Consider the following 17,169-nt stretch of genomic DNA (forward strand, 5'->3'; position numbering starts at 1 on the left):
ACTATTGCTTGTTTCATAGGGCTGTAATGAGAAGTCAATGAGTTGATCCACACAAAGCTCTCAGAATCATTTCTGACTCTAAACCTCAAACAATTATGGCTAGAATTTGCGGGATTTCTCAAACCATGGAGAATTCAGGAGAAAACATTTGTTTTCAGAAGTTGATCAGAGGCTGTATCTTTCCAGCCACAGCCCCCATCTCCATCAGTCTCAAAGAACACTCACTTTGATGCTTGTTAGTCTAACTTCCCTCACCAATACCCACCCAGGTACCAGTCCTTACTTTAACAGGCTTGGAGGGATGCTGGTGAGATGTGGTAATAGGTGCACATGGATAATGGGTATGAGAGAAACCCACTAGGATGAGCAGAGAGTAAGAGGCAGGGAAGAGGAAGCCAAGGACACAACCTGAGGGCTGCAGTTTGTGGAAATGTTTTAATTAGAGGATTTGTAGATACAGTGGTTTATGTGTTGCCCACAATTCCTTACCAATGAGGCCTCATGCTGGGACACCCTCTTCCCCACCATCTGAACACAGGATGGTCACAGACCACATTCTCATGTTACAAGATTCACATCTCTGGTAGCCAAGGACTGTGGTACAAAAGGAACATTTCATAGCTGGAGTCACTACAGTTTGCTAGAAACATCAGTTACTTTAGAATACTTTAGCTATAAAATATATTGAATTTCCATATATTAACCATATACATGTGTACCTATTACTAAATGTAGTCAGTTGTTACAAAATAAGACATTCTGAGAGCAGGCTACACACACACAACAGCCTGAACTCCCCAGGTGAGGCCCTGTGCCACCAACTGCAACTGTCCATCAACCTCGGCTCCGGCCTGTACTTGTGGCTAAATATACCCACAAGGCACTAGTAACCCAGTCCATACAGGTGCCACCAGCTGTGGGAGCACAAGTCTCTCCAATTTCAGAGTGAAGACTCCTGGTTGCAGACCTGGGAATGGGCTCAGCCCTCCCTTGCTTGGTCCCTGAACTTGAGCCACTGGTGACTGGTTCCCATTCCAAGGGTCTTCCAGGGGATGTCAGGAACAAGTCTGAAGGAGACTGTGATCACTGGCTATGTCCACTGCATCTCCCGGTGGTCTGTAAGCCCCAAGATCACAGACCCAGTTGGGCCCAGAGGCCACCGCTAGATAGCAGCTTCACCCCAGACCAGGTCCAGCAAGCAGAGTATGTGGACAGTGGTACCTGAGGCCATACTGTGCCCAGGCTACAGCCAGGCTGGTCTCTAGGTTGTAGGGTGGGACTGAATGCAGGCCAGGAGGTGCAGGAGCTGTGTGCTCAGGTGCTCAGACAAGGGCCTGCTGTTTGCCAGGGCTGGTGGCAGGATTGCCTCCTCCAGGGTGCAAGGGCAGGGCATCAAAAGGCCTGAAGCCAGCTACCAGGGCGCAGTGGGACCCACAGTATTTGCAGGCAGGGAAATCAATGCAGGTCACTGTGTCCTTGGCCCTTACTTGGCCACAGCCTTGGTCTGGATCAGCCAATCTTTCACCCTGCTGGGTTTATGAAGGCTGGATGTGGATTCCGACTTCTTGAGGGTCTCACGCTGCCTGGTACCTTAAGGCCCAAGACCCAGGTGGGGAGAATAGAATACGCCTCTATACACAGTCCTATTTACAAAGAACCAGATGAAGATGGAGCTGCAAGGGGCCTGGGCACAACTCTAGCAGAAGCTGTGAGAACTCCTAGGTGCTAGTCTTGGGGCTCAGCCTTGGTGCCTGGCAAGGGCTGCAGCCATATAAGGAGGGCCAGACATACTGAAGTACCTCCTCACATTTTAATGATGATAATGCAACAAAAACCTTTATATAAACAGTTTATTTACTCTAAACAGCAACACAGACAAAACGCCATATAAACACAAAGGAAGAGGTGCAGAATGGAGACGCTGGCCAACTTTGGATCTGAGGCTCATAAGCAACAGCCCAGGTTTCTGAGGAGGACGAGGATGGGGAGAGAGGGACAGTGTGGATCTGTCATACAGCCAGCTGGAGGCCAGAGAACAGTGGGAAGCATGCCTGCATCCGAGCGCGAAGAAACTAGCTCCTAGGGGCTTACCAAGTACAAAAGTTTATCATTTTACAGCAGTTGAAATACTGACATCAATATTAAAATAAAAGCAAGTCTTACATAACAATCAAAAATACAAAAGACTGAAGGAAGAGACCCTGTATGAAAAACTGGGGCAATTCAGCGAATTGAGACTGTAAATGCCAGTGGCGGAAATGGAAAATGGCGCCCGCTCAACCCTCCCAGGCGACTAGTAACTGTACGCAGCGACTTAGATCTGCAAAAAGTTGTAAACAAGTTCTTGCCAAGCCAATCCCTTCCTCGTCATGGAGCCTTAGTGCCGCTGCTTATGAGGGGGCAAACTTCTTCGCTTGTGCTCGAACCCTTTTCTCATATTCCACTCTGTTTTGGCTGAGAAGGTCAAGAGAGAAAAGACAATTAGATAGGGTGGTAACACGACCTGCTTACTGAAATAAAGAGCACACCCAGTGTGTCTGCCCAGGGGCAGCAATCTCAACCTCTTAGGGACAGAACACAGACCTGATGAGTAAGTATAGTCTGCTGTCTCCACTACTGGGAACTGGGTCAATAGGGAACTCACCACATTACAGCCTAGGAGTCTTGGCTAAAGTGACCTTCTTCTAACCCTAGTCTCTCAGGAACCCAAGTGTGCGTCTCCACCTAGCAAGTTTAGCAAGACTGGTCTTGGTCAGCCACAAAGAGCAAGTATGAGACAGTGCTATCAACTGGAGTACAGCCCATTGGCAGTAGGTTTTGCTCGGTTCTGATAGATAACAGGCATGAGCATCTGTGGGCTTTCAATATGGAAGGCATGAACCCACTGTTGAGACTTCAGATCTAAGCTGGCCTACACTGGGTATGGGAACAGAAAATTTACATAAGGGAACAATGCGACCTTGAGGCCTGTGGGAACAAGAAGACATTTACATGCTGGGCTCCTTAGGGCAGCAGTCCTTGGGGGTCTCATTGTACAGCCCTAGCATAGCATGAACTGTAACACATCAATGAACTTATCAAGTGTCTCTAGAACAAGCCTGAGCCAAGCTGCCTGGCCCCAGAAATTACAGACACTCTTAAATCCGAGAGACAGGGTAGCCAAGGTACAAATGACAGGTTCTTGAGCCAAGGCCACCCCTGAAATGCCCAGTACCAGAACCCTAGCAGGGAGGACATAATATTTAGAAGCACATGCTAGTCTAGGGAGGGGCTGACGCTACCATGAGAACAACAGGCTAGCCCACATCTAGTAGTACTGCTATTCACTAAACTGTGGTAGCAAGCCATCAGCCACTCAAGGAGGGACATGAGGCTTCTACACACATAGTGAAAACAAGTACACAAAGCAAACCAGTGACAGATATCTGGATGATGCAGCACAGAGAACCCCCACCACTTAGAATTGCAGTAAGAGCCCATATTACAGAGGCAGGAACCTAACCATCAGGTTAGTTGTAAACAGAGCTAGATCCAAGGCAGAGTGCAGTGCTAAGCACCAGCATAGTGAGAGGCTCCAAGGGTTGGCAGGAGCATACCCACTTCATGAGCCACAGTCCTTGTGGAAGTCAGCTCTGCCAGGAGGCATACAGGCCATTAACAGCATCCCACACAAGAATTAGGCCCAGGGGAACCTGGAGCACTGATGGTCAGTGCACAGCAGGCAAGGCACTGAGTGAGTATAAGCTACATTCCCAAGTTTCTAGTGACAATTTTAGACAGGCCTGCCTTTCTAGAGAGAGCAGCAATAAGCACCAAGGTTGAGCATGCACCCAACTTTCCTCTGGCCTCTTCCCTAAAGATACAGTGTATCCTTGCAAGGATGAAGCATATACAGCATATTTAGTTTGATTCTATCAGTTCTTGTTCTGGTCCCATTCTAATTCAGAGGCAGAGAATTCTTTTGAGCCTCCCTGGAAGTTACCAGAGTCCCAATCTAGCTTCTTATGTCCCCACACATTACCCCAGAGGATGGGAGGTGGGGGTGGGAGTCCAGGACACCAAAATCATGAGACCTCTATTTTGAGGGTTTTCCTTGCTGCCTACAGCACTGGTTCAACTGTCTTTCAAATTCTAACTGATCACATGATGTCATCTTCCCTTTGCAGATGCAAAAAGAACCAAGAGCACTGGACTAGCAAGAAGGCTGTGCTATCATGCAGCAAGCTACAACGCTTTATACACCTACCACAGATAACTACAAAGTGGTCCACCAGTACCCACATCACCTGCTCTATATCTGCCATCTTACCTTGTATCACGCTCAGGGTAAGCTCCACAATTGTACATATAGTTTTGTTGCTGATAGGTCAGACATGCAGTTTCCTTGATGGTTCTCTGACCACATCCCATGGTCACCTAGTACAGTGCTGCCACCCAGTGGGAGTTTGCACCTCTTCCTCAGGGCCTCCCTGAGGAAGTATGACAATACCCCAGAGCTCCTATCTGACAAGTGGCCTGTCTGCACTTCCAGGGAAGGTTTAGCCAATGGGCAGTTACTACTAACCAGTAAATTGTGTAGGCCTCTGCTTGAGCTGGGTCTTGAATATTTGGTTCATTTAGAAGTTCTTGTATTCCTAATAAGATCTGTGGGAGAAACAAAAACAATCAGCTAATGTTGATGGGGTTTGGGAGTCTGAAAAGCGGCTTTGGCAACCGTGAACGGGACAATTTCATGGGTGGGGTGGCCAGTTGGCCACTCCATACCTGTTTGATCGTGATAGCTGGCCTCCAGTCCTTGTCTTCCTCCAGGATGGACAGGCACACTGTGCCAGAAGGATACACATTTGGGTGAAACAGTGGTGGCTCAAATTTACCTGGAGGACAGGGAAGGGAAGGAATACTTCTGGAGGCAGATGTTGTCCCCCAGCCTAAGCTGCCCTTGCCCTCCCGCTTCCTGATACTGGAGCACCTTTCAAAGAAACTCTCAAACTTGGTAGCAGAGGGGCCAGAAAGAGAAAGATGAGAATACACCTGTTCCTCTCGAGCTAAGCCTAGACACAGACAACTGTGCCTTGAAGAAACTGGAGAGGCCAGAAGAGACCATGGCCAGGAGTTGAGGCAGTTGAGACTATGACCTTCTCCCACGTTCCTAGTTAGAAGGGACAAAGTTACAAGGCTGGAGGGAACAGGCCAGAATAAACACCCCAAAGACCTCCACAACACAGGCTTCAAGTACACCATGTTTCTCTACAACAGAAAATCCGCCACCGCAGGCCCCACTCAGGCACTGCTCCAGCGCCAATACTTTAGATGTGCCTCACTCTGACCTAGGCAAAGCTGTATTTATTTTCAAAAATAAATACAAAAAAGTATAAGTCTAAAGGCAGCCTGGCTTACCAGCAGATGAAGGGGTCTGGGACGTAGCTCTGAGCAGGGCATTTCCCTGGTGTATATAAGGCTTTGGACCGAGTTCCTAGTACTGCAAACAAATAGGTTGGGTGGCTGCGGTGGCACACACATATCAGCTACTCTGTAGGCTAGGCAGGGAGAATATGAATTGAAGGCCAGCCTAGGCCTCTTAGCGACATCTTGTTAAAGAACACCAATTGGGCTTCCAGAGTATCTGGGTTCAATTCCCAGGACTCCTATGGAGACTCACAACTACTACCTGTTCTGGGGAAGTTTTCTTTTCTTTTCTTTCTTTTTTTTTCTTTTAAGTTTTTCAAGAGAAGGTTTCTATGTGTAGCCTTGACTGTCTTGGAATTCATTCTGTAGACCAGGCTGGTCTCAAACTCACAGAGATCTACCTGCCTCTGCCTCCTGAGTGCTAGGATTAAAGATGTGTGTCACCACCCTGGGGATGGGGGAGTAGCTGCTTCCTGTTCAGAGAAGAGAGTCTGTGTGTAGTGCACGTGTTGTGCACATGAGCGTTCAGGTGCCCACAAAGGCCAGAGGATCTCCTGGAGCTGGAGTTACAGAAGGTTGTGAGTCACTCAATGTGAATTTTGAAAGCTCAACTTGGCTCCTTTGCAAGAGCAGTACATGCTCTGATGCTGAACCATCCAACCCCTCACAGGAAGGTTTTTTAGTGGATATACAGTTGCTGTTAATGTAGCCTGAGGGCAAAACTAGATAAAGAGTGTAGCCTGGGTGCTGGAGAGACGGCTCAGTGGTTAAGAGCACCAGGTTGTTTTTCTAGAGGACCTGGGTTCAATTCCCAGCACACACATGGCAGCTCATACCTGTCTGTAACTCTAGTTCACAGACAAATGTACACATAAAACAAATAAAATTAAAAAAAAAAAATAGTGCAGCCCGCTGAGCTTCAGTTACAGTAGTGTTCTAGAGCCAGCAAAATGGTTCACTGGGTAGAGGCAGTAGCTGTCAAACCTGATGATTTGTTTTATCCCTGGACTGACTCATAATGGAAAACTCTAGTATTATGACTTCCACACACAGCTGTTGTATATATGCATGCTTGCACACACATTCTCATATTCTCTCTCTCTCTCTATATATATTTTTTTTGGGGGGGGAAGACGGTTTCTCTATGTAGCCCTGGCTATCCTGGAACTTGCTCTGTAGACCAGGCTGGCCTCAAACTCAGAGATCCACCTGCCTCTACCTTGAGTGCTGCAGTTAAAGGTGTGCTCTACCATCACCCAGTTAGTTTTGTTAATCTCTAATTGTCCACCGGCTTTAAATAGTAACAAAAAATGTGGGACTGAAGCTCAGTGATGGAATACTTGCTTAGCATCTGTGAGGCCCTGGTTCAATCCAAAACACCACAAAAATAAATGCTAAATTAATGAAGAAAGATGAGACAGAGAATGAACACTAGCCGTTAATGTCAAAAGCTCACAGAAGACTCCCAAACTGTTCTGCACAAGATCTATCCAGAGGAGCTGATTTAGTGTGTGCCTTGTGGTTGTGGGTTACTGCATGCCACTCTAAGCAAAGCTGTGAGAAAGGGCTTGAATGTGACTTGTGTCACTGATATGCAAATGGAGAGGGTAGTGGGTGACAAGGTCCAAATTGTATCACAACTGGGCCAGGGCCTCCAGGGTCCTGGTTCCCATCTCCAGAGACCTCTGGCAGCTGCCTTATTATTATTATTGTTATTATTATTTAACAAGGGAGGACGTGGTGGCACACTCACACACACCTTTAATCCCAGCACTCAGGAGGCAGAGGCTGGCAGATCTCTGAGTTTGAGGTCAGCCTGGTCTACAGATGAGAGTTCCAGGACAGCCAGGGCTACAGAGAAACCCTCTCTCAACCTCTCCTCCAAAAGATATTTTTTTTTAAATGCATGTGGGTATTTTACCAGCATGTATGTTTGTGAACCGTGTATGTACAAAGCTCATGGAAGTCAGGAGTGTCAAATCCCCTGGGACAGTTGTGAGCAGTAATGGAATGCTAACATCTAGCCTTGGTCCTGTAGAAGAGCAGCTAATGCTCTAAACCAGTGCCAGCACCAGTTCCTGGAGCTGCTTTAAAGGCGTGTCTTATCTTGTGTCCCTTACTGATCACCAGTGCAGCGTGTTCTCAATAAAAGCCCTTTTCTAGGAGACATCTTTTTCAATTTAGGGCTCTTCTTTTTGTTCTTTTAACTGCACTTTTGAGCAAATGCAAGTTTAACATTTAACAACCATGTTTTCTTCTACTAACAATGACTTGCATTTGAATTTCAGTGGCCCCTATAAGCCCCCTCTTTTAGTCTCACTCCAGTAGCAACTGCTGAGAGGCCTGGGTCAAATATTAAGAAGTCCACCATTTTGCTGTCTGGGGGATTTATAGACCACATCCTTGTTTCCCTTTACCCTCCATATTTCCCATGCTGCATGCCTGCACTATCTGCTTTCTGGTTATCATCAATGAGGCTTCCACTGCATTCCTGCCTTGCCTTTGTGAACATGTAGGCATTCCTACTGCTGAATTCTAGAGAGCAGTGGCAGGTCAGCTTTAGTGGTCACAGCAGAGATATTCCTGAGAAACATCCAACCTTTACCCGCTGTGGCAAGTACCTAGGAGCTCCTGCTGTCCAGCTCTTGCCTGCATCAACCTTCCTCCCTTACGAGGGGTCTACTCTACTGCATGGCTTTTTAACTCCTTCTTGGTAACCAAGAAGAGCCTGAGATCCGGCAAGGTGTGTTCTGCTTCCCTGAATCTCTCACTAGCTGGTGTCCAAGACTGTCTTAACTCCAGGGCCAAACAGACAGCCAATCCCTGTGGCCAGCACCTCTTGTACTTCCCCTTCGAAGAATAACTTCCACTCAAGATCATGGAAAAACTCTGGAGGCTTCTCCAAAGCTGCCCTATTCCCCATTCACTTGACTGAGCTGAACCTATAGGCTGTGGCAAAGGGGTCCCCCATCTCCCAAGCAACTCCTGGTAGTTTCATCACATACCCAGTGAGTAGGTATGGCTTTTCTGGACTATCCACTCTGTTTCTCTGTTTCACGATCTGCTTGCCAGTCTTTGCACCAATCCCACAACATCTAACCATGTCTTGGTAACTGAACAATTTCTTCACACACGTCTCCAGAGCCCCTGAAACTTCAAGGAACTGACTGCCCCCACTCTTTGCATTTACACACATACTCTGGAGCCTGCCTGCCTGAATGGGACACCCTGTAGCATGTGCAAAGCAGCTAGGAGGTCAGTCATCAGCTTATATAATTGCCAAGGGTATCCTGGGCTTCTCAGAAATGACCATGGTTTCCAGCATGACCTCTCTCTTACCTGGGAGGTGGTGGGTCAAACGTTTAGGGAGGCAGAAACAGGTACATCTTTTTTGAGTTCAAGGCCAGCCTGTCTACACAGCAAGTTCTAGGACAGGGTCCAAAGATAGAGGAACCTTGTCTCAAAAAAACCAAAAGACGTGTTTCAGGTTATCTGGTGCTACTGCAAATAGCTTTCATGTGCCACAACTTTCATGTGCTACATTTCTTCATTCACTTTTTCCTTATAAGAAGTTGCATCTTAAAAAAAAAAAAAAAGTTGCATCTTACTGAAGAGATGGCTCAGTGGTTAAGAGAGCACTGACTGCTCTTCAGGAGGACAAGGGTTCAATTTCCAGCACCCACATGGCAGCTCACAACTGTCTAACCCCAGTTCCAGGGGATCCCACACCCATGGCAAAACACCAATGCACATAAAATTAACTATGTTAATTAAAAAAAAAATATGGTTAAGAAGTTGCATCTTGCCAGGTGGTGGCACACACCTTTAATCCCAACACTCAGGAGGCAGAGGCAGGCTGTGAGTTCGAGGCCAGTCGAGGCCAGTCTAGGCTACAAAGTGAGTTCCACAACAGGCTCCAAAGCTACATAAAGAAACCTTGTCTCAAAAAAACAAAACTAAACCACAAAAAAAATGGCATCTTGTGTTGGAGAGATTGCTCAGCGGTTAAGAGCACTGACTGCTCTTCCAGAGGTCCCGAGTTCAATTCCCAACAACCATGTGTTATCTCACAACCATCTATAATGAGATCTGGTACCCTTTTCTGGTGTGCATGCATATACATGCAGGTAGAACACTACATAATAAATATATCTTTAAAAAAAAAGTTGCATCTTGGTTTTCCTTGCTAATTGAGAGACTTCTTGCCCCACTGAATCTGTTTAGGATTCCAGCACCACATGAAAGCAACGAGACAAGCAATTGTGTCTACCTCTATCCCTTTCCCCTAATTAAAAGAAAGCACTAATTGGCTGATTGGTGGTGGAGTATGCCTTAAAAACAGCACTTGGGAGGCAGAGGCTTTGAGTTCAAGGCTAGATTGGTCTACAGAGTGAGTTCCAGGATAGCCAAGGCTACACAGAGAAATCCTGTCTCACCCCCTCCCCCCATTCCCCACTAAGAACAGCATGGCAAAAAAACACCACTGAGACACAAGGTGATCCCAAACAGAGCAAGACTTCAACCAGTGGTTCCCAGTAAGCTATGTTTAAGTACTCCTGGTAGGGTCACTGCAATGGGCATCATCCTATTTACAAATCAACTGTGAAAGCTCAGACCTGGTCTTAACCTGGGCAGAATGGTGGTGGTGGGCACTGGATCCCCAAGCAAGTTCTGCTGAGCTTGTCCAGCCTTCTCTTTTGACCCACAAGCCTGAAGGCTCATCACTCAGGCTGCACACAATCTTTCACTGGGATGCTGGGCATAAATGGGAACAAACAGAATGCAGCAGAGTGGAATGAGAGAGATTCTTCTTTCCTTTGGTGCTTTGAATTGAACTCAAAAGGCCTGATATATGTTAATCACTCACCCAACCTAGGGGAGCTTCAAGAGTCCTGCCCTCCTACTTCCCAGTGGCACCTGCAGGCACCAAAGCACCCAGGAGCTTAAGCTTGGAACTCACAACCTTCCTTCTGACACATGTGGTACTTCCTGATTGGCTGGGATTATCCTGGGACTTAGAATTCAAGTCAACTCACCAAAAACTGCCTTTCTCCCAGCATGGACACCTGCCTGCTGGGCACAGCATCCACAGACATGGCTCCCAAAGGGAGCTCTGGGAAAGGAACTGCAAGCTCTCTGCAGAACTTACATTTTGGTGGTGAGGACGGATAGTCATCTTTGAAAAGCATCCGTAGTTTGAACAAGCCTCCTTCCCATGGAGTCTGTGGGAAGGGAACTAAGGTTAGATGTGTGGCTCACTTGCCAAGGTTAAGCCCAGGACAAGATCCCCCAAACTCAGGTCCTTTGGGCTTGCTCTCTAACCCCACACCATCACTGTACCTCTAGGACTGAAGACGACTCCCACTGTGCCTTTGGGGAACTAGACTTGGGCCTTCCTCAGATAGGATGGAAGCAGAAGCTGGCTTGTTGAACACAGCAGGGAGCCTGCCTGATGCTGTAGAGGGCTCAGGACCCATAGTTCTTAGGTGGCTGAGAACACCAAAGAGCTCAGCAAACAGGCTGGGCCCAACAGCTTGTGTCTGCATTAGTCAAGTCAACATCTTGGATCCTACCCCGGGAGGGACAGGTACTACTCCCGAACCCAACAGTTTTTCTCCCCTATCTCATGAGATGGAAGCACCACAGTGCACCTGTCCCACTGATTCTCAGCACATGCCACTGACCACTCCACACTCTGACACAGAGCCCTGGGCAGAAGAACCCAGCCTGCCTTTCTGCTCAGACACTAAGGTGAATCTGGAAGTTCCAGTTTGGACAATGCCTGAAGTAACAGGAGATCCCCCCCATCCCTTGCACATGCTTTACATGCTCTGTGCAAGGACAGACAATTGGCAACACTGAGGCCACTGTGCAGCAGGACACATAGCCTATGCTCTCTAGGGGCACCTTGCCATTGGGCTCAAGACTTTGTAGCCAGCAACATTCACCTGTTCCTCACCCCAGGGCTGTTCACTGATCCAATGATTTACCAGGGTCCAAGCCTTCCTACCAGCACAGTACACTCTTTGGCTTGGTGAGGGCTGTGACCTGGTAGGCTAGCTGAGGTCAGATGTCATAGATATATGAAGTTCCTTCAGGTAGTTCTGCTCCCTCAAATCTCTTGTTAAAAACAGTTAGTAGGTACAATGCCAATGGTAGCCCTTACCCCCTTCTTTCCAGGGATAGCGCACTCCCAATTCATCAGGTTCATCGTGCCATCAGGGTTCTTTGTTGGGACAGCCACAAAGCCCTGAGAAAGAACAGTCACAAAACAAACCAGCTCAGAGAACAAGCCTGGATCTCACCCAGTGGCTACAGGCTGAGCAGCAGGGAACACAATCCAACAGAAGGCCCCTCCTTGTGGCAGAAACAGAATGCTCCTTACAAAAGGGTGGTCCTTTCTCCAAGCTTTCCTTTCCTGGGCAAGTCGGCTGAGGGCAATCCCCGACATATTCAAAGTCCCTGGAACAGATAGCACAGGGAAGGTTAGGTGAAACACACACACACACACACACACACACACACACACACACACACACACACACACACACACACGCACGCACGCACGCACGCGCGCGCGCAATCTCCAAGCCACATCCCCACTCCCCACCCCAGCCAGAGAGGGCAGATTCCAAGAAGCAAGTAAGTAAGGCTAAAGTCCAGCTGGGCAAGCTGCCTTTGGAGCAAGTGCTAGCATTATACCCCTGAATAGGTGTCCCCTAGAACACTTCCAGGTAGGCAGGTGGGGGCACAATTACTGTCCCTCCTGTGGTTTACAAACCCCAACTGCTGGGGGGGGGGGGGAGACAGAGCAGAGAGCCTGCACAAAGGCTATCACCTCCCTGGCAGGCACTGTGCATCTTCTGGAAAGACCTGGAACCCACTTCAAGACAGGTAGGGCCTAGCAGGCACTGGTAGCGCTCATCTGAGACTAGGATATGGCTCAGTGGCTCACCTCAGCACCCCCCCCCCAATCCAAAGGTAGAATGCTAGCTTAGGAGTGGAGGAAGGTTCAGGGACAAGGTACTACCCTCCAGGCACACCAGACACAGGAGTTCTGAGACCACAGCTTAGAACCAGGCTTGACAGCAGGACAACCACTACTCCTGAATGCACTAGTGAGAAAAATCTGCACCACAGGGAAGACAGCAGGATGAACTTCCACAGGCAGACAACTCCCAAGAGGCCGAACTAACCTCTCTGCTTCCTGCTGTACTGCAGCAGCCCACAGGCTTGTCAGCTCAATCCAGAGATCTGCCCTGTGACCCTGGGGGGTGGAGGAGGGCAAGCCTCAGGTCAGGGGTCAGCAGTGTTTGCCAAGGCCCATCTCAGCATACCTGGACAAGACCCTTAGGTTCCACTCAGCACAGGTAAAGGACCACCCCCACGGGAACAACGGCCTGCCAATCACTTTGATTATAGTTCCAACCTGGCTGCCACCTGCTCACCCCTTTTATATCACATGAAACAGCACCCAGAGACTCCCAAACCTACAGAGCACTGGTATCTAGGGATGTATGGATCACAGGGAAGCTGACCCATTGAGCAAGGGTCTAGCAGGGCAAAAGGCACCTTTCTGAAGTGGTTCACACTGAGCTGCTTCCCAGGGGACAAGTCCCATACATATTTGACCCCCAACTTCAGGTCTCCACCATTTTCACACGAGGCTCCACTGGGCTTGTGGGCAAAATCGCCCAGTAGAACTAGCACCAACTCAGTCTCTGTTTTCAGCTCATATTGGTCTCTGACTACTGGGCTGTCCTGTAGGATCTTCACTCTAATGCAGAGCCTTCAATCACCTCAGGACAAGAGCAAGATTCTTGCTAGAATAGGTTCCTGCTACAGCCTGACAGATTTCAACCAGACCTTCCAAGAGTCCTAGTACTTATTCTTAGGGCAGGCTGCCTATCTCACCTGCAAAGTCACAACTCTCTTAGGAATCACCCTGCATTGTCCATCCAGCCCGGGTGTCTGAAGCTCACACACCTACCCAGAGGCCATGATCCCTGTGCCACATGTGGGCTAATTCGATAAAACACCTCCACCCGTGAGCATAGCTGTTCTCTGGCATCTCCTGAACAGACACACTGGGTCAAAGCAATCTGGTAGAGTCCTGCACTGAGGTCCCAGGTGGCTTGTTTTTGAGATAAGAGTCTCACACCATGGCCCAGGCTAGCCTTAACAAATTTGCTTGCCTTCGTGTTGGCATTAAAGGCTTGCACTACCACATCTGGCCCTAGATTGCTTTTGATGATTTTATCAAATATACAAGTAGAAAAGGGCTGGGACTGCTGCCATCAGGGGTGTCGAATCACCTAGGAGCACAGGCTTCAGGAACTTGGGTGAGGTCACTATAAAACAAACATGTGGCCAAGCAGTGGTGGCACATGCCTTTAATCCTAGCACTTGGGAGGCAGAAGCAGGTGGACCTGTGTTAAGTTTGAGACCAGCCTGATCTACAGAGCGAGCTCCAAAACAGCCAGGGCTACACAGAGAAACCCTGTCTCAAAACACTCCAAACACTCAGTATTGGTATTTTAAATACCCAATACACTCAAAGTCAACAGGAAGAAAACAAACTCTTTAAGAAGCACAAACCATGCCAGGTGGTGGCACACAGCACTTGGGAGGCAGAGGCAGACAGATCTCTGTGAGTTTGAGACCAGCCTGGTCTACAAGAGCTAGTTCCAGGATAGGCTCCAAAGATACAGAGAAACTCTGTCTCGAAACCTCCCCCCTCACCAAAAGTACAAGCCACCAGGACAAGCCTGTGACAAACAGCCCCTAAATGCCACACATTCCAGTCCTTGAGCCCAAAGTGTACAGTTAAAGATTCCTCTCTTTTCTTACCTCAAGTCAAAAACATAAAGGTTCAAGCCCAAACCCAAATTGTCCTTCTCCACCACAGGAGTAGAGCCTATCCAAGACAAGCATGGCCCGCCTGAATATTCACATCTTAGGAAACATAAGATCCAGGTGGCACTCACCTAAGAAGGAAAGATAGGTTGCTGCCCACAGGGGCTCACTGTTGAGAAGAGAGCGATACTGGCACGAGAAACATGGCAAGGAAGGGCTAGCTCTGAGCTGTCTGGTTAGAAGGGCACAAGGGTGAGGGTTGGGGGCAGACCTGAGAATGTCAACGGCTGGAGCAGAGCTCGGAAGCCTAGGGGTTTCACTTCCAATGTGTCCCACTTTTCAACTAGTTCTTAATGGACAGGCCTAATTGCATCCCTGGGGTCCTGGGAACTTGACCCTCTCAGGCTCAGGGGCACAAGCACTCCAGCTTCCCCAACTAAGGGTAAAAGAGCTGTTATCCCCACCAGGCCAATCAGATGGCAGAAGATCCCAAGCATGTCTGGGCAGGACTTCTAGATCTCTGGAGAAAGGGGCAGGCCCAGAGAACTCTGTCCTAGGACCCAACTGTGATTATACTAAGTGTGAAAACTGAGGAACTAGGTGCACATGGTAACTCATGCTTGTACATTCAGTATTAAGGAGGGTGAACCGGGGGACCACCAAGAGTTCAAAGTCAAGCTGGGCTACAAGAGAGCTGTCTCAAAAGGAGCGAGAGGGGAAGTGAGAGATGGGACACACCTGCAATAATCTGGGCAGAAACCTGGTCCTCAAGACTGTGCTGCTCTCCCACTGGCACTCCAAAAGCCACTTAAATACAACTTGCCTTCCCAATTAACAGCCACTTCATGAGCAGGAAAAGTTTTGTGATGTGAAGACAAAATAACCCCCAACTACCACAGACAGGCAGGGAATACAGGGCTAGGTCTTACCACCCCAGGGTTCCTGCAGTGTGCTGTGTATGTCTGGCGACACCACGTATTTCAGAGCTACTTACCGGTCAGAGAGCATGTGCAAGGTTGTTTTTCTCCACCCACCTCGACTTACTCATAGCAAACACCGGTACCATATACTACAGCTGGCTCGGATAAGCTAAGCGGCCTCTTCCACTGGAATGCACACTGTAGGCCCCAAGGACCCTTCACTAAGGATACCAAGTTGTTTCTTAAGTTTCCAATGGCAGAGACAGCTAGGAGGGTAGGAGTGCAATCACTCACAGCCTAAACACCTTTAGAATCAGAACAAATTTCCCTTCGATGCCCGTTTTCTGTCGCGGAGGCAGGTCACTCACCCACTAAAGCAACAGTTCCTTAAGAATAAAGGACAGTGAAGCAGAGAATCTGCACAAGACACCCACAAAACCCAAAGGACAAGCCCAGCTTCTGGGCAACCGACGAAGTGAAGCAGCCTTCTGCTGTGACTACGGCGCTTACAGGCCGCGACACGGCCCAGTGCCCACGGCCTTACTGCACTCCCGCTCGCCCAACCTCCGGCCCCAGCACCGCCCAGAACGTGTCTGGTGGCTACTGGAAAGCTCAGATCGTCTGTTGTGGGGTCGGCGGAACTCAGTCCACTAGGAGCAGGGGGGTAGTGGACCGTGTTCTCAACCCTGCACTCGCCCGGGCACACCGGCTGGGCCCCAGTGCCCCAAGGGCCAAGGCTCGGAGGCGGGAGGAGGCCGCGAGCGCGAGGAGGCCGCGGCGGCTAGCTCGGCGCCTCCCGGAAGCCTACAGGGAACGGCGGCGACGCGGGGCGAGGATCGGAGTGCGCGCGCAGGCCGGTGGCGGCTCACCTGGGCGACCGCGGCCCGGACCGTCGCGGCGGTAGAGGCGGCGGCGCTCCTTTGTCTCGGGACTTCCCTCCGCGCCCGCCGCGCGCAGCCCGGAGCGCAGGACCCCAGCGGGCGGGGCGGGGCGGGGCCTGAGCTGGGCTGCCCGCCGCACGCCTGCTCCGCGTACCGTCGCTCCTGTCCCGTGTCCTATGCCTTCTATACAAACACGCGCTTCCCACTGTCCGCGCTAGACGGCCGAACTCTAGTTGCCCGCGATCGCCTGCGGAGCCCGGGCCCGGGGCACCAGTCCAAGCAGGCGGCTCCCCGAACGGCCACACTCTTAAAGGAGCCGCGTCCTAAGATCGAGGGAACGTCTGCAAACTCCTCTTCGGAACAAGCGCCTCCAATCGAGGACACGCCGGCGAGCCGTGTGGAGAAAAGGAACCCGCGATTCCCGAGGGTCATCCGGATGCTCAGAGGGCACCTTTCCGGGCACAGGCCCTGAAGTTATCCTTGGGCTTAAGGCCCTGGTGCTAGGAGCAAAGATCACTGAGGCCTAAGCATCCTAGGTATCGTCGCAGGACGGTACCGATCCCCGGAGTATTAGCGCGCTGTGAAACTTCCTGCAATTGGCAGGCTCGGGAACCTGGGCGGGGCGTATCTCGAATCTACCCAATCAACTGGCCTCATACAAAGGGCCAAACGCATGCAAAACCGACGGGAAGAGAAATGTGGATGCTCCCTAACTTACAAGCCGGCCCTTGGTGGGGGAGGGGAACAGGTCTGTACCATGGGGGAGGGGCAGCAGCCGGAAAATCACCTTCTTCCTCCCCACCCCCCCCATTCCCGCCAATGCCTCGCAGACTATACCTCAGTTCCTCCTGAAACCCCTGCGCGGCTTCTCCTGGCCCTGCTGGACACGTTCTCGTAGCGCTGTGGCCTGATCAGTTCCCTCAGCCAGTCCAGAGGTCCTCAGCAACCCAGCTCCGTGCTCGGATGCCTTCTCACCGACGGGACGGGTACTTAGAACCGTCGGCTGGCCCCCTGGTGGCCACCCTGGCGTCTGCTCCACTTTTTGGCACGTGCTGAGGCCTTCCGGGGCCAGTTCCAGCCTACAAGGGCTTCCTGGGATCTTTGGA

General features: G+C 50.0%; 1 protein-coding gene across 4 annotated transcripts; it reads right to left on the reverse strand.

Moving 5' to 3' along the window:
* Positions 1–416: 416 nt before the first annotated feature.
* Ube2i (ubiquitin conjugating enzyme E2 I) lies at positions 417–17,063 on the reverse strand. Of its 4 annotated transcripts, none has more exons than XM_027425047.2 (8): positions 16,901–17,063; positions 12,603–12,673; positions 11,792–11,868; positions 11,573–11,656; positions 10,556–10,628; positions 4,765–4,874; positions 4,565–4,644; positions 417–2,454 (listed from the first exon to the last, which is right to left on the reverse strand). In XM_027425047.2, the coding sequence occupies exons 3-8, from the start codon at positions 11,855–11,857 to the stop codon at positions 2,391–2,393; spliced, it is 477 nt and encodes a 158-aa protein (XP_027280848.1). In that variant the 5' UTR covers positions 11,858–11,868; positions 12,603–12,673; positions 16,901–17,063; the 3' UTR covers positions 417–2,390. The 4 variants fall into 4 exon arrangements, with proteins under 4 accessions (XP_027280848.1, XP_027280847.1, XP_027280846.1 ...); XM_027425046.2 differs by lacking the exon at positions 16,901–17,063 and adding an exon at positions 16,052–16,116; XM_027425045.2 differs by lacking the exon at positions 12,603–12,673 and having other exon boundaries at positions 16,901–17,062.
* Positions 17,064–17,169: the final 106 nt, after the last annotated feature.

This window comes from Cricetulus griseus, chromosome 7 (assembly GCF_003668045.3).
Source record: "Cricetulus griseus strain 17A/GY chromosome 7, alternate assembly CriGri-PICRH-1.0, whole genome shotgun sequence".
Lineage (NCBI taxonomy): Eukaryota > Metazoa > Chordata > Mammalia > Rodentia > Cricetidae > Cricetulus > Cricetulus griseus.